An 18495-nucleotide genomic window follows, 5' to 3' on the forward strand; every position below is an offset into this window, starting at 1 on the left:
TCCTCCCAGATTACATTCCCTCCTTTTTCTTTCTGGACACCAGAACATCGAGTCTTGCCAAGTCAGGTCAGCAAGTTGTTGATTTGAGCAACAACAAAGCATGCTTTAGCCTCCAACACACGACGCTTTTGCAGATCAGCGCTCGCAGCTTGGGTGGGTGACGGGGCTACCTCGTCAGGTCTTACCGTTCTGCAGCCACACACATGTCCGTATACGTCATCACACTGACTTTGTTTGGGCTGCTATTCTCTCTCGAACTCTTCACGCGAGAAGCACGAGAGGAGGCTCTAGCTTCGACTAGACTGACTGGCTGGGCAAAACGGGATAACCCTGACCGATGAAGAAGAGGGGTGTGTGGTCATGACGTGCTCTTAAATCAGAAGTGGAAATAGTTGCAACACACACACACACACACACACACACACACACACACACACACACACACAACATGTGGGACAGGCAGTGTAGCAAAGAAACCCAACTGAGGCGTGGTTTTATCTAGCTAGCTGTTTATTTATTTATGCATTTGACCTGTGCCTGAAGCATTAAAGGTGTCTGTGTTGCGCGTACTTCCATAATACTACAGGACTCACACAGACTAGTACAGAACAGCGGACTTGTGCAGTACTTTACCGGGCAGAAGTACTAGTGCTATTTGGTCACCGGCGCAGATCATCTGATGGCGTGAGCAGAACTCCTGCAGAACTCCTGCAGTGGGCTGTTCTTACCCAGAACAAGCAGGGTGACTCGCTCCTGTTGGAACGAGTTTATCCCACACACATGGCACGCTAGAGGACGGAGAGACTCCTTATTGGTGCGCGCCCACAAAGATCAAGGACCTCGCATTTGGTTAATCATTACCTGTCCACATATTCTATAAAACCAACAGCCGTGGGACAAAGACCAAATCCACAAGCTCTGCCGAGGGCGGTGACAACTTGTTCCAGGTACATTTCCAAGTGTGGGTGTCCAGGCCACAGCTATGGCACAGGAAGCGTGGTCCGTCCTCCTCCACGTGTACGGCTTGGTGTACCAGGCCCTGGTTCCATGTGCCGTCCCTGAACTTCTGGCTGCCAGCAGTCTCAACATCCAGCAGGTGAGACGCCAGAGGACGCTCCGCTCTTCTGCTGCTGCTCAGGCGGCAGCTGCTGCGGCACAACATAGGGCAAAGGTTGTTCGTTAGGACAAATCTTATCTCCATTATCAAATAAATCCCCACCCATTACACCAAAGGGATTTATGAATAAATTATAAAAAACTAGAATTAGGCTATGAGTTTATTGCCATTCTCCTCACAGTGTACTGTGACACGCCGGCTGACGGGTAGCTCCTGGTAAATCAATGCACCCGGGTCACAGGAGGGCAGGAGGAGGAGTGCAGCTTTTCTGACTCCTCACTCTCTGCTCTTCTTGGGTTTGTGGCGTTAGCAGTGCATGAACTTCAGCCTACTGCACTTGTGTACTTGTCCTAAGCCTAACCCTGCAGAAGAGCAGCTAGTAATGCGTGAAACATATGACTCATGAACAAAGCCAGGCCACCCACAACACAGCAGAAGACACGGCGTCAGTCTTTCCACGTCAAAGGGCATGGCAGCCCACTGCAGCCGCCAGACCCTGTGAGACCACAGACACTTCCGGCTCATGCTCATCACCTGTCCTGCAGCTGAAGCATTCTGTCTGTCCATGTCTGTCTGTCTCTATATCTGAAGAAAGGACGTATTGGTGTTCCTGTTGAGCTTAATGCCGGTTCAGGTGCAGGGTTAAAAACTCACAAGTCAGAGCGAAGAGGATGTCCGCACAGCTGACGACTAGAGCTCCCTGACAGTCCTCGCCTCGGTCTGAGCTGAGCGGCCGGACAACATGGCACTTCCTTCCTATCAGCTTTCTTTTTCAGTGTGCACATGTCTTCTTTGCTCTGTCTCCATCTGAGACACAAACCTCTGTCTCCATCCATGTCTCTCTCTCTATCTGTCCATGTCTGACTGTCTGTGTGTCTGAAACATGTCTGTCTCTGTCCATGTCTCTCTATCTGTCCATGTCTGTCTGTGTGTCTGAAACATGTCTCTCTATCTGCCCATGTCTCTCTATCTGTCCATGTCTGACTGTCTGTGTGTCTGAAACATGTCTGTCTCTGTCCATGTCTCTCTATCTGTCCATGTCTGACTGTCTCTGTGTCTGAAACATGTCTGTCTCTGTCCATGTCTCTCTATCTGTCCATGTCTCTCTATCTGTCCATGTCTTGCTCTCTGTCCCTGTCTGTCTGTCTCTGTATCTGACACGTCTGTCTCTGTCCATGTCTCTCTATCTGTCCATGTCTGACTGTCTCTGTGTCTGAAACATGTCTGTCTCTGTCCATGTCTCTCTATCTGTCCATGTCTGACTGTCTCTGTGTCTGAAACATGTCTGTCTCTGTCCATGTCTCTCTATCTGTCCATGTCTGTCTGTGTGTCTGAAACATGTCTCTCTATCTGCTCATGTCTCTCTATCTGTCCATGTCTGACTGTCTGTGTGTCTGAAACATGTCTGTCTCTGTCCATGTCTCTCTATCTGTCCATGTCTGACTGTCTCTGTGTCTGAAACATGTCTGTCTCTGTCCATGTCTCTCTATCTGTCCATGTCTCTCTATCTGTCCATGTCTTGCTCTCTGTCCCTGTCTGTCTGTCTCTGTATCTGACACGTCTGTCTCTGTCCATGTCTCTCTATCTGTCCATGTCTGACTGTCTCTGTGTCTGAAACATGTCTGTCTCTGTCCATGTCTCTCTATCTGTCCATGTCTGACTGTCTGTGTGTCTGAAACATGTCTCTCTATCTGCCCATGTCTCTCTATCTGTCCATGTCTCTCTATCTGTCCATGTCTGACTGTCTGTGTGTCTGAAACATGTGTCTCTGTCCATGTCTCTCTATCTGTCCATGTCTGACTGTCTCTGTGTCTGAAACATGTCTGTCTCTGTCCATGTCTCTCTATCTGTCCATGTCTGACTGTCTGTGTGTCAGAAACATGTCTCTCTATCTGCCCATGTCTCTCTATCTGTCCATGTCTCTCTATCTGTCCATGTCTGACTGTCTGTGTGTCTGAAACATGTCTGTCTCTGTCCATGTCTCTCTATCTGTCCATGTCTCTCTATCTGTCCATGTCTTGCTCTCTGTCCCTGTCTGTCTGTCTCTGTATCTGACACATGTCTCTCTATCTGTCCATGTCTCTCTATCTGTCCATGTCTGACTGTCTCTGTGTCTGAAACATGTCTGTCTCTGCCCACGTCTCTCTATCTGTCCATGTCTTACTGTCTCTGTGTCTGAAACATGTCTGTCTCTCTACTTGTGTTGCTGTGTTTCAGTATTTGGGGAAATGGTATTTTGTGGCAGCGGTCAGTTCCCGGGAGGCTGACATTCATATGTTCAGAGGAATGGACAGCACAGTCTTTACTCTGGAGGAGACGGCAGTCAACAACACACTGCTGCTGACTGGAGTCATGCGCATGTAAGACCGCACACATCATACTGCTACCACAGAGCAGGACAAAACAATAGACAGATTATGAGAAAAATGGGTTCCTGGGCTAAGATGCCTAAAAGACGACCCCCCCCCCCAGCAACTTCATGCAAAGGCTCTGGCTTACTGGCCCTCTGTCAACATAGGCCCCTGGTCTGTGCCCGGAAAACCATCAGTGATGACGCCTTACAACGTATTGCTTACTGAATTATGCTTTTCGGAGGGTGTCCGTTCATTAGATTCACTACATCAGCAGATTATGCTCCGAAGAGATACCTGTGATCACACTTATAGCCTACTCCAGCTAAGTAAAAAAACACTTATAGAATACTCCAGCTAAGTTAAAAAACATGTATAGCCTACTCCAGCTAAGTAAAAAAACACGTATAGCCTACTCCAGCTAAGTAAAAAAAAACACGTATAGCATACTCCAGCTAAGTAAAAAAACACGTATAGCCTACTCCAGCTAAGTAAAAAAACACGTATAGCCTACTCCAGCTAAGTAAAAAAACACGTATAGCATACTCCAGCTAAGTAAAAGAAACACTTACAGCATACTCCAGCTAAGTAAAAAAACACTTATAGAATACTCCAGCTAAGTAAAAAAACACTTATAGCATACTCCAGCTAAGTAAAAAAAACACTTATAGCATACTCCAGCTAAGTAAAACAACACGCATAGCCCAGTCCAGCTAAGTAAAAAAACACTTATGGCCCAGTCCAGCTAAGTAAAAAAAACACTTATAGCATACTCGGCTAAGTAAAAAAACACTTATAGCATACCCCAGCTAAGTAAAAAAAAAACACTTACAGCATACTCCAGTTAAGTTAAAAAAAAAACTTATAGCCTACTCCAGCTAAGTAAAAAAACAATTATAGCATACTCCAGCTAAGTAAAAACACTTAAAGCATACTCCAGCTAAGTAAAAAAAAACACTTATAGCATACCCCAACTAAGTAAAAAAAACACTTATAGCATACTCCAGCTAAGTAAAAAAAACACTTATGGCATCCTCCAGCTAAGTAAAAAAAACACTTATAGCATACTCCAGCTAAGTAAAAAAAACTTATAGCATACTCCAGCTAAGTAAAAAAACACTTATGGCATCCTCCAGCTAAGTAAAAAAACACTTATAGCATACTGCAGCTAAGTAAAAAACATTTATAGCATACTGCAGCTAAGTAAAAAAAACATGTATAGCATACTGCAGCTAAGTAAAAAAACACTTATAGCCTACTCCAGCTAAGTAAAAAAAACACTTATAGCATACTCCAGCTAAGTAAAAAAAAAGTTATAGCATACTCCAGCTAAGTAAAAAAACAGGTATAGCATACTTCCGCTAAGTAAAAGAAACACTTACAGCATACTCCAGCTAAGTAAAAGAAACACTTACAGCATACTCCAGCTAAGTAAAAAAACACTTATAGAATACTCCAGCTAAGTAAAAAAACACTTATAGCATACTCCAGCTAAGTAAAAAAAACACTTATAGCATACTCCAGCTAAGTAAAACAACACGCATAGCCCAGTCCAGCTAAGTAAAAAAACACTTATGGCCCAGTCCAGCTAAGTAAAAAAAACACTTATAGCATACTCGGCTAAGTAAAAAAACACTTATAGCATACTCCAGCTAAGTAAAAAAAAACACTTACAGCATACTCCAGCTAAGTTAAAAAAAAAACTTATAGCCTACTCCAGCTAAGTAAAAAAACAATTACAGCATACTCCAGCAAAGTAAAAACACTTAAAGCATACTCCAGCTAAGTAAAAAAAAACACTTATAGCATACCCCAACTAAGTAAAAAAAAACACTTATAGCATACTCCAGCTAAGTAAAAAAACACTTATGGCATCCTCCAGCTAAGTAAAAAAAACACTTATAGCATACTCCAGCTAAGTAAAAAAAACTTATAGCATACTCCAGCTAAGTAAAAAAAACACTTATGGCATCCTCCAGCTAAGTAAAAAAACACTTATAGCATACTCCAGCTAAGTACAAAAACACTTATAGCATACTCCAGCTAAGTAAAAAACACTTAAAGCATACTGCAGCTAAGTAAAAAAAACATGTATAGCATACTGCAGCTAAGTAAAAAAAAACACTTATAGCATACTGCAGCTAAGTAAAAAACATTTATAGCATACTGCAGCTAAGTAAAAAAACACGTAAAGCATACTGCAGCTAAGTAAAAAACACTTATAGCATACTGCAGCTAAGTAAAAAAAACATGTACAGCATACTGCAGCTAAGTAAAAAACACTTATAGCATACTGCAGCTAAGTAAAAAACACTTATAGCATACTGCAGCTAAGTAAAAAAAACATGTATAGCATACTGCAGCTAAGTAAAAAAAAACATGTATAGCATACTGCAGCTAAGTAAAAAACACTTATAGCATACTGCAGCTAAGTAAAAAACACTTATAGCATACTGCAGCTAAGTAAAGCTGGGAGACAGTAGTGGTCTGACACAGGTGCTCAGTGCGAGCTCATTCCATGTATACAACAACCACACGCTGATATAGAGACCACAGTGATAGCAGCAAGAACATGTTGCTCATACCAGTATGTGTGAATACAAATACTGTTGCCTAACATTGACTAAACATGTCATTCAAACTTATGAAACTGTTTTATGTACAATATGCTGTCCTTTTCTTTTTCTTTTTTTTTGTTTTAGTGGAGATAAGTGCCAAAATGCAACATGGACCTATCACATTCATCCTGAAAGAGAAGAATTGGTACTGGCAGGTAACTATCATAGCATTACCACATTTACAGTAATTCAAGTGCAGGTCTTTTAACCAGGGAACCATGCAGCTTGTTCTCCTTGCTACAGTCTGATAGGCAACACAGGAGCATGGCTGCACACACCACCAGACATAAAGACAGTTTTCACCACCGGGCCATCAGGCTTCTGAACTCACAGAATTAGATACCTCTCACTGCCTATCTGCTCACCAGCTTGTCTGCACTGTTTAGGTTAAACTGCACAATTCCACGGATGGCTGCTATTCAACCAGCACTGAAAAAAGACCCTCTTTGCAATTGTCACTTTTATGTGTTCTCCCTATTCTCAATATAGTTTTTTATATTATTGCTGAAGTTGTTTTTTTACTGCTGAGCTGAGCTGACTCATGCAGCACATTTCATTGTATTGTTGAACCTGCGTTAAAAAACTGAAACATCAGAAGACAAACCAAATGGCGCACATCCATAAAAAATATTAAGGTGCAAGACAAAAATTACAACGCATAAAACAAAGGAATGAGGTCTGCACACTGAAATGCTCCCAAAACTTATCTTAATCAGCAATGTTTCGATCTATCAGCGCGTCCGCAGGCGAACTGAAACTGGAAACTGGAAACTTGGAAAAATTCGCTGTAACAGCACTTGTAGCATAACATTTAAGTTTTGCTTCATTTGTTTAATTTAAGTTGCATGGTGCACTGACAACGACCTCCTACACAACACTGCAAAAACCGTGAGATCGTCAACCCCAGACACAGACGAAACTCCACAATCCTCCTCCACATCACCCATCATGCAGTAATCATAAAGCACCATTCCATGAAGTACCTCAGCCTCTTCATCAGCAACTCTCTAAAATGGAACATTAACACTGACCACATTATCAGTAAAGCCCAGCAGCACTTACACTTCCTCTGACTGCTAAAAAAGTACGGAGGCGGACAATATGTCCTGGTCCGTTTCCACACCTCCATCACTTAGCGCATCCTCAGCTAATAGTGTGGCACGGCAGCACAGGCAGTTACGCCTACAAAAGACTACAGTGAATCATCAATAAGGCATCCAAAATAATCAGCACAGCCCTCAAGGCAAATCGTTGTTGTATAGCCCAATATCAAATGACAAATTTGCCTCAGGGGCTTTACAGCAACACAACCTCCTGTCCTTAGACCCTCACATCAGATAAGGAACAACTCCCTAAAAAAAAAAAAAACCTTTAACAGGGCGAAAAAATGGAAGAAACCTCAGAAAGAGCAACAGAGGAGGGATCCCTCTCCCAAGACAGACAAATGTGCAATGGATGTTGTGTGTACAGAATAAAACGCAATTTACACAATACAACTCTGAAAGAGGATAACAGAATTTTAATGGAATTATAATATATATGAAGAATATGATGAGGAGGATGCCAAGCAGAGTCCAGATGCCACCGGAACAGCCTAGGACCTGAGCCACGTGACCACCATCACCATATAGACATGACAGGAAGACAGACTACACATGTACACAGGGGAGACTCTTAACACACCATTCACGTACACGGGAAAAGAGACCAGAAAAGACATTAGTCACACGTTGGACAGAGAGAGAGATACAACATTGAAACAGGATAACAAAATATATATGGATTTCTAATATATACAAAGAATGTGATGAGGAGGATGCCAAGCAGCATCCAGGTAGCGACCACTGTCACCATGGAGACCTGGCAGGAAGACAGACTACATGTGCACACAGGGGGACTCACATCACACCATTCATATACACGAGAGAAGACACAGGAGAAGACATCATTCAGAGAGACAGAAAAGACAAGTGAGAGAGATCAGCTGCAATCAATAATCTATATACTCTATAATCTCATCGGCAGCACAGAGCTTGGTCACAATACCGGTCATGAAGTACTCAAACTAAAGGCAGCTAGCTTCCTTTAAAGGAAGGAAAATATTTGGTGTCAGTATGTTTCACATAACCACATCACATCAAAACCATGTTCAAGAATCAGATCATTTATTAGTAAGGCTTTGGTAGACAGTGGTCTGATATTTATGAAACCAAATTTAAGCATCTTCTGGAAGTGATCAGTGGTAGGCAGAACTTTAGAGCTACCAATAGGTGAAAGATTAATAAGAATTAGGCACATTGTATTATTAGCTGACAATTTTGAAGACCTACGCTTTGGATGATATGTGGTCTCTCTTTTGATAATATTAGATGTTTGGTTCTGTAGGTGCTTTGTTGCACATTTTACCACCACCAGGAATAATTACTAGATTATGGTGATTCACACATTTAGGAGAGGAGAGCTTGGGAGCAATACAGCAGGGTAGGGAGACAGTCTCAATGTTATAGACCAAGCTATCAGGCTGATAATCTACACTATGAGAATTCCCTGACTAATCATATTAGTTAAACTACTTGACTCCACATCCGCACTAGATTTAAACCTAGCAGGCTCTCTAATCACCTGCAACCTGCTGAATGATAAGTCCCTAGTGTCAAACTAAACGTAAACTGCTATCTATATTGCTAGACAAAAGAGCGGCACCGTCCCCAGTAGGGTGAATGCCGTCCACTTTCAGCAGGTAAGGGCGGCCCCAGAAAGAAGGCCAGTTATCAACGAAGCCGAATCCCTGCTCATTACAGTAACGAGCCAGCCAGCAGTTCATTGAGGTGAGCCTACTGTACATCTCATCATTACCCCTCACAAGTAAGGGACCAGAGACAATTAATCGATGCCGACATCTTTCTGGCCAACTCAAGCATTCTGACTAGGCTGGCTTTTGTGATCTCTGATTGCTTCATCCTAGCATTATTGGTGCCGACATGAATAACAGTGTTGCTGAAAGTAGCGGTGCTGTGTGCCTGGGTTCCCTGACTCTCCCTCCGTGATGCCAGCACCCTAAGATTAGCCTCTATGTCAGAGACTCTGGCCCCGGGTAAACGGTGAACCAAGGCTGGCGAAGCTAATCCAACATTGCGGGTAATGGAGTCTCCTATCACTAGCGTGCGTTGCTTTACTCTGTCGACAGAAGGGGGAGAAGCACGATGGCCCGATAGGACTACCAACAGGGCTGATGAGTGGTGAAAACCGGTTTGCAGTCGGAAGGGGTGACTGCAGACCAGGCCACACGACCGATGTCTTGCTCTTGCGAGCCTTCCCACGCCGGTAAACAGAGAAAACTCCACCACATCTGCCAACGAAGCTGAGCTAGTGCTAACAACAGCAGGCCTGCTGTCAGGCCCGGGGCTACTGAGCTAGTGCTGACAATAGCAGGTCTGCTGGCAGGCCCGGGGATACTGAACTAGTGCTAACAACAGCAGGCCTGCTGTCAGGCCCGGGGATACTGAGCTAGTGCTAACAACAGCAGGCCTGCTGTCAGGCCCGGGGATACTGAGCTAGTGCTAACAATAGCAGGCCTGCTGTCAGGCCCGGGGATACTGAGCTAGTGCTAACGATAGCAGGCCTGCTGTCAGGCCCGGGGATACTGAGCTAGTGCTAACGATAGCAGGTCTGCTGTCAGGCCCGGGGATACTGAGCTAGTGCTAACAATAGCAGGTCTGCTGGCAGGCCCGGGGATACTGAGCTAGTGCTAACAACAGCAGGCCTGCTGTCAGGCCCGGGGATACTGAGCTAGTGCTAACAATAGCAGGCCTGCTGTCAGGCCCGGGGATACTGAGCTAGTGCTAACAATAGCAGGCCCGGGGATACTGAGCTAGTGCTAACAATAGCAGGTCTGCTGGCAGGCCCGGGGATACTGAGCTTGTGCTAACGACAGCAGGCCTGCTGTCAGGCCCGGGGATACTGAGCTAGTGCTAACGATAGCAGGCCTGCTGTCAGGCCCGGGGATACTGAGCTAGTGCGAACGATAGCAGGTCTGCTGTCAGGCCCGGGGATACTGAGCTAGTGCTAACGATAGCAGGCCTGCTGTCAGGTCCGGGGATACTGAGCTAGTGCTAACGATAGCAGGCCTGCTGTCAGGCCCGGGGATACTGAGCTAGTGCTAACGGTAGCAGGTCTGCTGTCAGGCCCGGGGCTACTGAGCTAGTGCTAACAATAGCAGGCCTGCTGGCAGGCCCGGGGATACTGAGCTAGTGCTAACAATAGCAGGTCTGCTGTCAGGCCCGGGGCTACTGAGCTAGTGCTAACAATAGCAGGTCTGCTGGCAGGCCCGGGGATACTGAGCTAGTGCTAACAATAGCAAGCCTGCTGTCAGGCCCGGGGATACTGAGCTAGTGCTAGCAATAGCAGGTCTGCTGGCAGGCCCGGGGATACTGAGCTAGTGCTAACAATAGCAGGTCTGCTGGCAGGCCCGGGGATACTGAGCTAGTGCTAACAATAGCAGGTCTGCTGGCAGGCCCGGGGCTACTGAGCTAGTGCTAACAATAGCAGGTCTGCTGGCAGGCCCGGGGCTACTGAGCTAGTGCTAACAATAGCAGGTCTGCTGGCAGGCCCGGGGATACTGAGCTAGTGCTAACAATAGCAGGCCTGCTGTCAGGCCCGGGGATACTGAGCTAGTGCTAACATTAGCAGGTCTGCTGGCAGGCCTGGGGATACTGAGCTAGTGCTAACAATAGCAGGTCTGCTGGCAGGCTCGGGGCTAAGGCTATCTGGAGTGCCTGTTGCATCTAACGTAATCCTAGCCGAAAGAAGCTGCTCTAACTCACGGACACGTCACTCAAGTAGAGACAACCTGTCTGCATCTGCAGAACAATCACTACACATCATCGTTCTAACGAGGCTGCTTTAATTGCAAATGCAATAAAGCTAACTGCTAAACTAGGCTAGGCTAAGATCGAAGCTAGTAAACAAACTAGGAACAAGAGGCTGCCCACTAACACAAGAGTAGTTTGAGAAAGAAAACTAGCGAATCTAGCGATAAGGGAACTAAGCACAGAAAATAGCGAAATCAGTAAAACAAATGAAGAGGTTAGAGCAGAATATCGCTGAGAAGAGAGAGAGTAAGAGAACAAACCAATTCAAAATCAATTTAAATCAATTAAAAAAAGGTACCAAAAATGGTTTTAAAGAGGTATCAAATCAAATCGAATCAAATCAAATCAAATCGAATCGAATCAAATCAATTTTATTTGTATAGCCCAATATTACAAATTAAAAATGTGCCTCAGTGGGCTTAACAGCAACACAACATCCTGTCCTTAGACCCTCTCATCGGATGAGGAACAACTCCCTAAAAACCCTTTAACAGGGAGAAACACTAGGAAGAGCGCTCAGGGAGAGCACCAGAGGAGGATCTCTCTCCCAAGACGGACAGCGTGCAATAGATGTTGTGTTTACACACCTTACACAATACAACATTGAAAGAGGATAACACAATTATAATGGACTTATAAAATGTATGAAGAACATGATGAGCAGGATGCCGAGCAGTGTCCAGACGCTGGGTATGAGGATGAGGAGGAGGCCTTGCTTCTCTCATGACAATGATACCTTGGTGGATGCTGTTATTGTTGTTCCTCATTATTGTTTTTATTGTTGGGGATTTTTTTTCTCTTTTTCTCAGTATTTTATTGCTGTCACCATTCTTTTTCTAATGGGACACCATTATTATTGCTTTTACTATCTGGGCTTCTTTTTCACCTGTTTTCTGTATTTTTATTGCTTTATTTCCTTTGCTTACACACACACACACACGCACGCACGCACACACGCACGCACACACACACAAACACACACAATTTCATTTCATTTTTTCCCCCACTATTTTTCTTATTTTTATTCCTTTTTTTAATTTCCATCATCATTTTTCTTATTGTTTTTTTGTTGTTGACTCATTGACAAGGTATATGAGTAAGGCATACTCTGATGTGTAAAAAAACAAAACAAGTTTATTAACGAGATTCTATAGACCGAGCATCAGAGAGGGGGCAGGATATTATAAGTAGAAAATTCCTTCTGCTCCTTTTCAAACATGTACCAGTTGCCTGTTTACTATGTTTTAAATAAAGACCCACCTAACTACCTAAACAGCAGTTATCGAGCTCACAAAGCCTAATCTTACGGAGGAAGCCGGAAGCCTGTGTCCCCTTAGTCGTCTCCCTCTAAACTCAACAGACCACCAAACATGCAATAAAGGTTGCTCTGACCTCTCCCACCTTGCCTATCATCTGTTCCAGGTCCTCCTTTCTGGAAGAGGCTACCCATCCATTCCCACCAAAACCAATCGGTTCAAAAACAGCTTTTCCCCCATCAGGACACTGAATACTGTCCACTAACCCCCTCAAACTTATTAGACTAACTGCGCTTTTGCACTGTATTTATATGTTTTATTTATTCAACGGCATGTCTATATGTATGTGGTCCGTTACGTAAATCTCAATGTATTGTAACGAATTCAGGCGGCAGCCAGGAAGCGCCACAGCCAGGACGCGAACCCAGGTCTCCCGCACCACAGGCAACTACGTTAACCAGTCAACTCAGGGGTCCAACCCATTAGCCAAGGGCTAGCGAGTCTAGTCATCCATGATCGTAACAGTATTGTAGCGAATTCGGGGGCAACCACAGGAACCGCCGCAGCCGGGACGCGAACCCGTAACTCCCGCACCGCGGGAGACATCGCTAACCGCTCGACTAAAGGGTCCGAACCGTTAGCCAAGGGCCAACGTGTCTGCTTATCCATGCACGTCACACTATGTTTAGTTAAAGTTAAAGTTAATCTGAATCTCATTCTGAATCTTGCAGATTGTGGGTCTGCACACAAAAAGTAGCTACTCAAACCAAATGAAAAACAGGACAAGATTTGTTAATATTACAGTACTAGCAGAGGTGCCCAGCATTGCCCGGGGAAAATGTTCTCACCAAAACAACCAACACGATCTGATCTTTACGATATAATCGATGATGAAATATAGGATAATTTATGACATGATACATGTGATAAACGAATGTCGAAGAAACGAATCTTATTAATGACAATAATCAAATGTCATAATTTTCAATCCATTCATCAAGCTTCTTTGCCAATGTGTGTATTAGTTGGTCAGTGCTCGAGCGCCTAAGGGTAAGCCACGTTGCGTGCCTTCAGGCTAGCATTGACAATGTTAGCTGTAGTGCCTCCCATGACCACTCGAAGGGTTTGCCGACAGTTTCCACAAAGCATCGTTGGAATGCCTCTTTCGCAAATAAATCAAATTTTTTACTTGGTTTTTGAAATATTTTTCGAACTGTGCAATCCTTGGAAAGTGCTGATTCTCAAGATATCTTTCTTTTTGTTCTACAGTGAGTATTTCTGGAGTTATAAGCGAACATATAAACATACACCCTTGCTTTATAGATATCTGCATACACGCCCATATAATTATTAGAGATGTAGGCCCCTTTGTGTGCCATTAACTGTACCTGCACTCATACTAGTCAGTCTATCATTTGATTGATTGATTCATTCATTCATTCATTATAGCTGTTGCCTCTTATCCAGAGATCTTGAACAGGGGGGTCTGCAACCCCTAGGGGGTCCTCGGAGTTACTACAGGGGGTCCGCCAAATTATTTGATCCCAAACTTTTTTCTTCCAAAAATATGTCCGAAAATACATATTGTAACGTGCACGGATAAATAAACTCGGTAGCCCTTGGCTTACGGGTCGGACTCTTTAGTCGACTGGTTAACGTTGTCATCTGGGGTCCGGGAGATCTAGGTTTGCGTCCTGGCTGCGGTAGTTCCCGGACTGCCCCCGGAATTTGCTACATTGGTGCCAGAAGTGGGATGGTGAGACCGTGAGGCCATCGGAAGTGCGTGCGTGCGGGCTGCCCCCCGAATTCACTACAATATTAACATAAATACAACCTACAATAAGCAAAGATTTATCTTCATATTCGTTAAAAAATTACAACATCGACGATACCCATGAATCCTCCTCATGCAATAATGTGCTCACCCTGAAAGCCGAGCACCAGCTAGCTATCCTACGCTAAACCACTCGATGTGCGGTGCCAATAAAACACTGCAAATAACTGCACGCCATATTAGCCAAATAGCCACGTTTTGCTGATACACCATGGAGGGTAGCGTCACCAGGGGCTGCTGCTCCTTTAGGGAAGACGTTGAGAGTTTAGTTTCCCAGGAGGTGGAACTATTTGTTGGACAGCCTAGCCGTTAGCTTGTTGCCATGAAAGATCGTGCTGTGTCGGTGTTGTTTTGTGTGGCGAGTAAAGGGAATCAACTCGACTCGACCGGGAGCTCCTGGGTCTCTTCCTCGCCACCCAACAATTCAGGTCCCTGTTGGAAGGCCACTGTTTCACCACAACAGCGTCAGCTCTCTGCCATCTCGGAGTTTACCACGGACATCCGGCACATGGCTAGCAAGGACAACTTGGTCACCGACTGCCTCTCCGGGCAGTGGCAGGGTCTGTTCACTTGGGACTCGATTACGCTGCCATGGCTGCAGACCAAGCCGCTGATGCGGACATCCAGGCCTATTGGACGGCCGCTACGGGGCTGCAGTTGGAAGATGTGGTGTTTGACAGTGCCAACGCCATGCTCCTCTGCGACATTTCCATGGGCCAGCCCCGCCCCATGATGTCCACCGGCTGGCGGCGCCGTGTTTTTGACGTTATCCATGGCCTTTCCCACCCGGGTGTGAAGGCGTCCACTAAGCTGGTGGGGGCCAAGTTCGTCTGGCCCGGCCTTAGGAAGGACATCAAGACCTGGCCTGACTCCTGCATGGCGTGCCAGCACCATCATACCAAAGCCCCCTTGGCGCCATTCCTGGTGCCCGAGAGGCGTTTTGACCATGTGAATGTGGACCTAGTGGGGCCCCTGCCCCCTCCCACGGGTTCACTCACCTTCCCACCATGGTGGACAGGACCACCAGGTGGCTGGAAGCTGTTCCCCTGTCATCGACCACGTCTACTGAGGTGGCCTGGGCGTTCATTGGATCCTGGGTGGTCCGTTTTGGCACACCGGCTGACCTCACCTTCAACAGGGGCCCGCAGTTCATGTCCGAGCTCTGGACTGCAGTCGCAGAGGGGCTGGGGGTGAAGCGCCTCCGCACCACGGTGTACAACACGCAGGGCAACGGACTTTGTGAGCGGTTTCATCAGTCTATGAAGGCCGCTCTTCTTGCCAGCCTCACGGACAGCAACTGGGTCGACTGCCTCCCATGGGGCATGCTCGGCTTTCGCTCTGCCCCCAAGGAAGACCTCCAGTCCTCGTCTGCCAAGCTGGTTTACGGCCAGCCGCTGCGTGTCCCGGGGGAGTTTCTCTCGGATGCCGTGGCCCCCTGGTCTGCAGCTTCTCATCGGGCTATGGCCCGGTACGGTGCCAACACTTTCGCTCCGATCCCTACATCTCACCACTGACTCCCTCAGTCCTATATCCCCAAGAATCTGCTGTCGGCCAGGTACATGTTCATCTGCCACGACAGCCACCATACCCCCCTGCAGCCCCCCTACGACGGGCCCTTTTGCGTCCTGGAAGCGGGGCCTAAGAACTTTGTGGTGGACATGGGGGGCAAGCCGGAGCAGGTCTTGGTGGACCAACTGAAGCCTGCCCATTTGGACCTGGGTGGGCTGGTCGAACTGGCCCTGGACGCCCCCCTTCTCGGGCCCCCAGCCCAGCCTCGGTCCCTGCCAGGGCTCCGGCTCTGTCCCCTGCCCCCATCCCTGCCCCCATACCCTTTCAGCACAGCCGTTTTGGCCGCCTGGTCCGCCCCCTGAGACGTTGACTGTTTCACTGGGGACTGTTCGCCTGTTGGCTGTTTGTGTTTCATTGAGTACTGTTGTGTTACATTACTGTTTTGCATTTTTTTCGTGATGGTGAATTCTGGGAGGGCCTGTGTGGTGATACACAATGGAGGATAGATTCACCAGGGGCTGTTGCTCCTTCAAGGAAGACATTCACAGTTATGACGTTTAGCGTTTCCTAGGTTTAGCGTTTCCTAGGGAGTGGAACCATTTTTTGGACAGCCTAGCCCTTAGCTTGTTGTCACGAGAGTTATCGCTGTTGTTTTGTGTGGTGAGTCAACAGAATTAACTCGACTCGATCTCCCCGTCTCCTCATTCCTGCACTCCCACAACGTATTATTAGCCTAAGTATACAGCCATTCTTACGTTAATGTGATCTACAATGGATTGCTTTGTAACTGCTCGACCAAGAAACTCTGACAGACCCTGCACTTCATCACGAACCACTGGTGAAAGTTCAGAGGATGAGGCTAACGCACCTGCTAACAGCCATGCTACAACTGCTGCTAAGCGCAAACGAGAAAACACCCGAAAATATTCAGAGAATTATCTCAAGTTTGGATTGACCTTTAAAGAGACTCCGGGCATTAAATCACTGGTGTGTGGCATCTGCTCTGCCATGTCAAACAGAAGTATGACGCCATCAAAGCTGCAGCGCCACTTGGAGACTCCCATACTTACTTGAAAGAGAAACCAGTGGAATACTTTCAGGCCTCTCTCAAATCTCTCAAAGGCCAACAGACATGGATGAGATGGTCAGCTGAAGTTGGTGAGCTGGCTTTGAAAGCCTCTTATCACATTGCTCTTTGGATCGCTCAGAACAAAAAGCTGTACACAACTGCAGTGTACGGCTTTTTTTATGACACAGCTGCAATACACTACTATTGCCTGCAGCCAGTGATATGTGCAGTACAATGTTTGGGAATGATGAGTACGTTAATAAACTGAAAAGCATTCTGTTGTCGAACAAAACCGTATTGATGACATGGCGTCTGATGTGAGGGTGCAACCAGTAGAGAAACTGAGGTTGGCAGAGGCTTTTGTGTTACAACTGGATGAATCCACGGATGTGTCAAAAAGAATTACAAAAAAACATGTTATACAAATATATGAATCTGTCAATAATTCTTATTTTAATGGCTTAGCATTGTATACACCATTACAAAGTACTCTTATACATGGAACTGTAGGCCACCCTACACATTATTGTTGGCACGGTTTAATAAGCAACACAATTTTATATGTAATAGGGGGGTCTCTCCGCAGTGTCTCTATCAGCCAAGGGCTCCTTGACCTGAAAAACGCTGAAGACCTCTGCTTATCAATTGTTGAACAGGAAAGCCTGAACGGAAGACCCTGTTGTGGAGCGGCGCTTGGCTGAACTGCTTGCAGTGCATTATTCTGCAAGAAACAGAGCCTCCATTGAAAGACACTGACACAGAAGACAGCCTCGGCAGACACATGCTCTATGGTCAGCCATCTTAAATATCTACTTATCCACATACGTGTCGATTACGTCATTACATATGAAGCTACTGTTATTCGTCAAAATTGAAGATAATCCAACTACTGAACTTTGGTGGTAGATTAAAAAGAAAATCTATCTGTCTATCTATCTATCTATCTATCTATCTATCTATCTATCTATCTATCTATCTATGTCTGTCTGTCTGTCTGTCTGCCTGCCTTCTCTCTCTATCACTTCTTATCATAGCTCGTCAGAGTATGGTGGACCCTGCAGTGGTGAAAGCATTTCAGACAAAATCCTCCTGTAATGAGATGGATGCATTTGTCAGGCTACCTCAAGAAAAAGGTTTGTCGTTAACATTAAAAAACTCGTTTTCATGAGAAAACATTTTTGATGAAAAATAAGAATGCACTTCTGAATCTCAAAATGGTAATCCTCATCCACCATTTAACAATTACATCTCCTTTTTTTTAAAGAGTTTTGCATCTAGATATCAATGCTAAGGTAAGCGCCATTATTAAAAATTATCTTTTCCCTTTTATTTGTGAGATCATTTCTTCATTAACTTCTCATTAGATTTTCATTATGTGGATATTTGTTTCTTTTATTAAACCTCACAATTTCACTTTATGCCTGACTTTATTACAGGATTTTTGCTGTGGGTATGGAGCCTTGACGACAATATAACCCTATTGTGCTATGTATATAAACCTACTAAACTATGTATATAAACAGTAAACTATGTAAACATACTAAACTATGTATATAAACATAGTAAACTCTGTAAACATTCAAAACTATGTATATAAACCTACTAAACAATGTATATGAACATACTAAACTATGCATATAAACATACTAAACTACGTAAACATACTAAACAATGTATATAAACACTAAACTATGTATATTGACATATTAAACTATGTAAAATAATAAACTATGTATATAAACCTACTAAACTATGTAAACATAATAAACTATGTATATAAACATATTAAACTATGTATATAAACATACTAAACTGTATGTAAACATACTGAAGTAAGTATATAAACATAGTAAACCATGTAAACATACTA

General features: G+C 45.0%; 1 protein-coding gene across 1 annotated transcript; it reads left to right on the top strand.

Annotated features, from left to right (window-relative positions):
- The first annotated feature begins 628 nt into the window (after positions 1-628).
- On the top strand, positions 629-18031 carry apom (apolipoprotein M). The gene is made up of 6 exons (XM_056287096.1): positions 629-1096; positions 3335-3477; positions 6171-6241; positions 17282-17416; positions 17660-17758; positions 17890-18031. The coding sequence occupies exons 1-6, from the start codon at positions 983-985 to the stop codon at positions 17901-17903; spliced, it is 576 nt and encodes a 191-aa protein (XP_056143071.1). The 5' UTR covers positions 629-982; the 3' UTR covers positions 17904-18031.
- Positions 18032-18495: the final 464 nt, after the last annotated feature.

The sequence above is a fragment of the Lampris incognitus genome, chromosome 9 (genome assembly GCF_029633865.1).
Source record: "Lampris incognitus isolate fLamInc1 chromosome 9, fLamInc1.hap2, whole genome shotgun sequence".
Taxonomy (NCBI): Eukaryota; Metazoa; Chordata; class Actinopteri; order Lampriformes; family Lampridae; genus Lampris; species Lampris incognitus.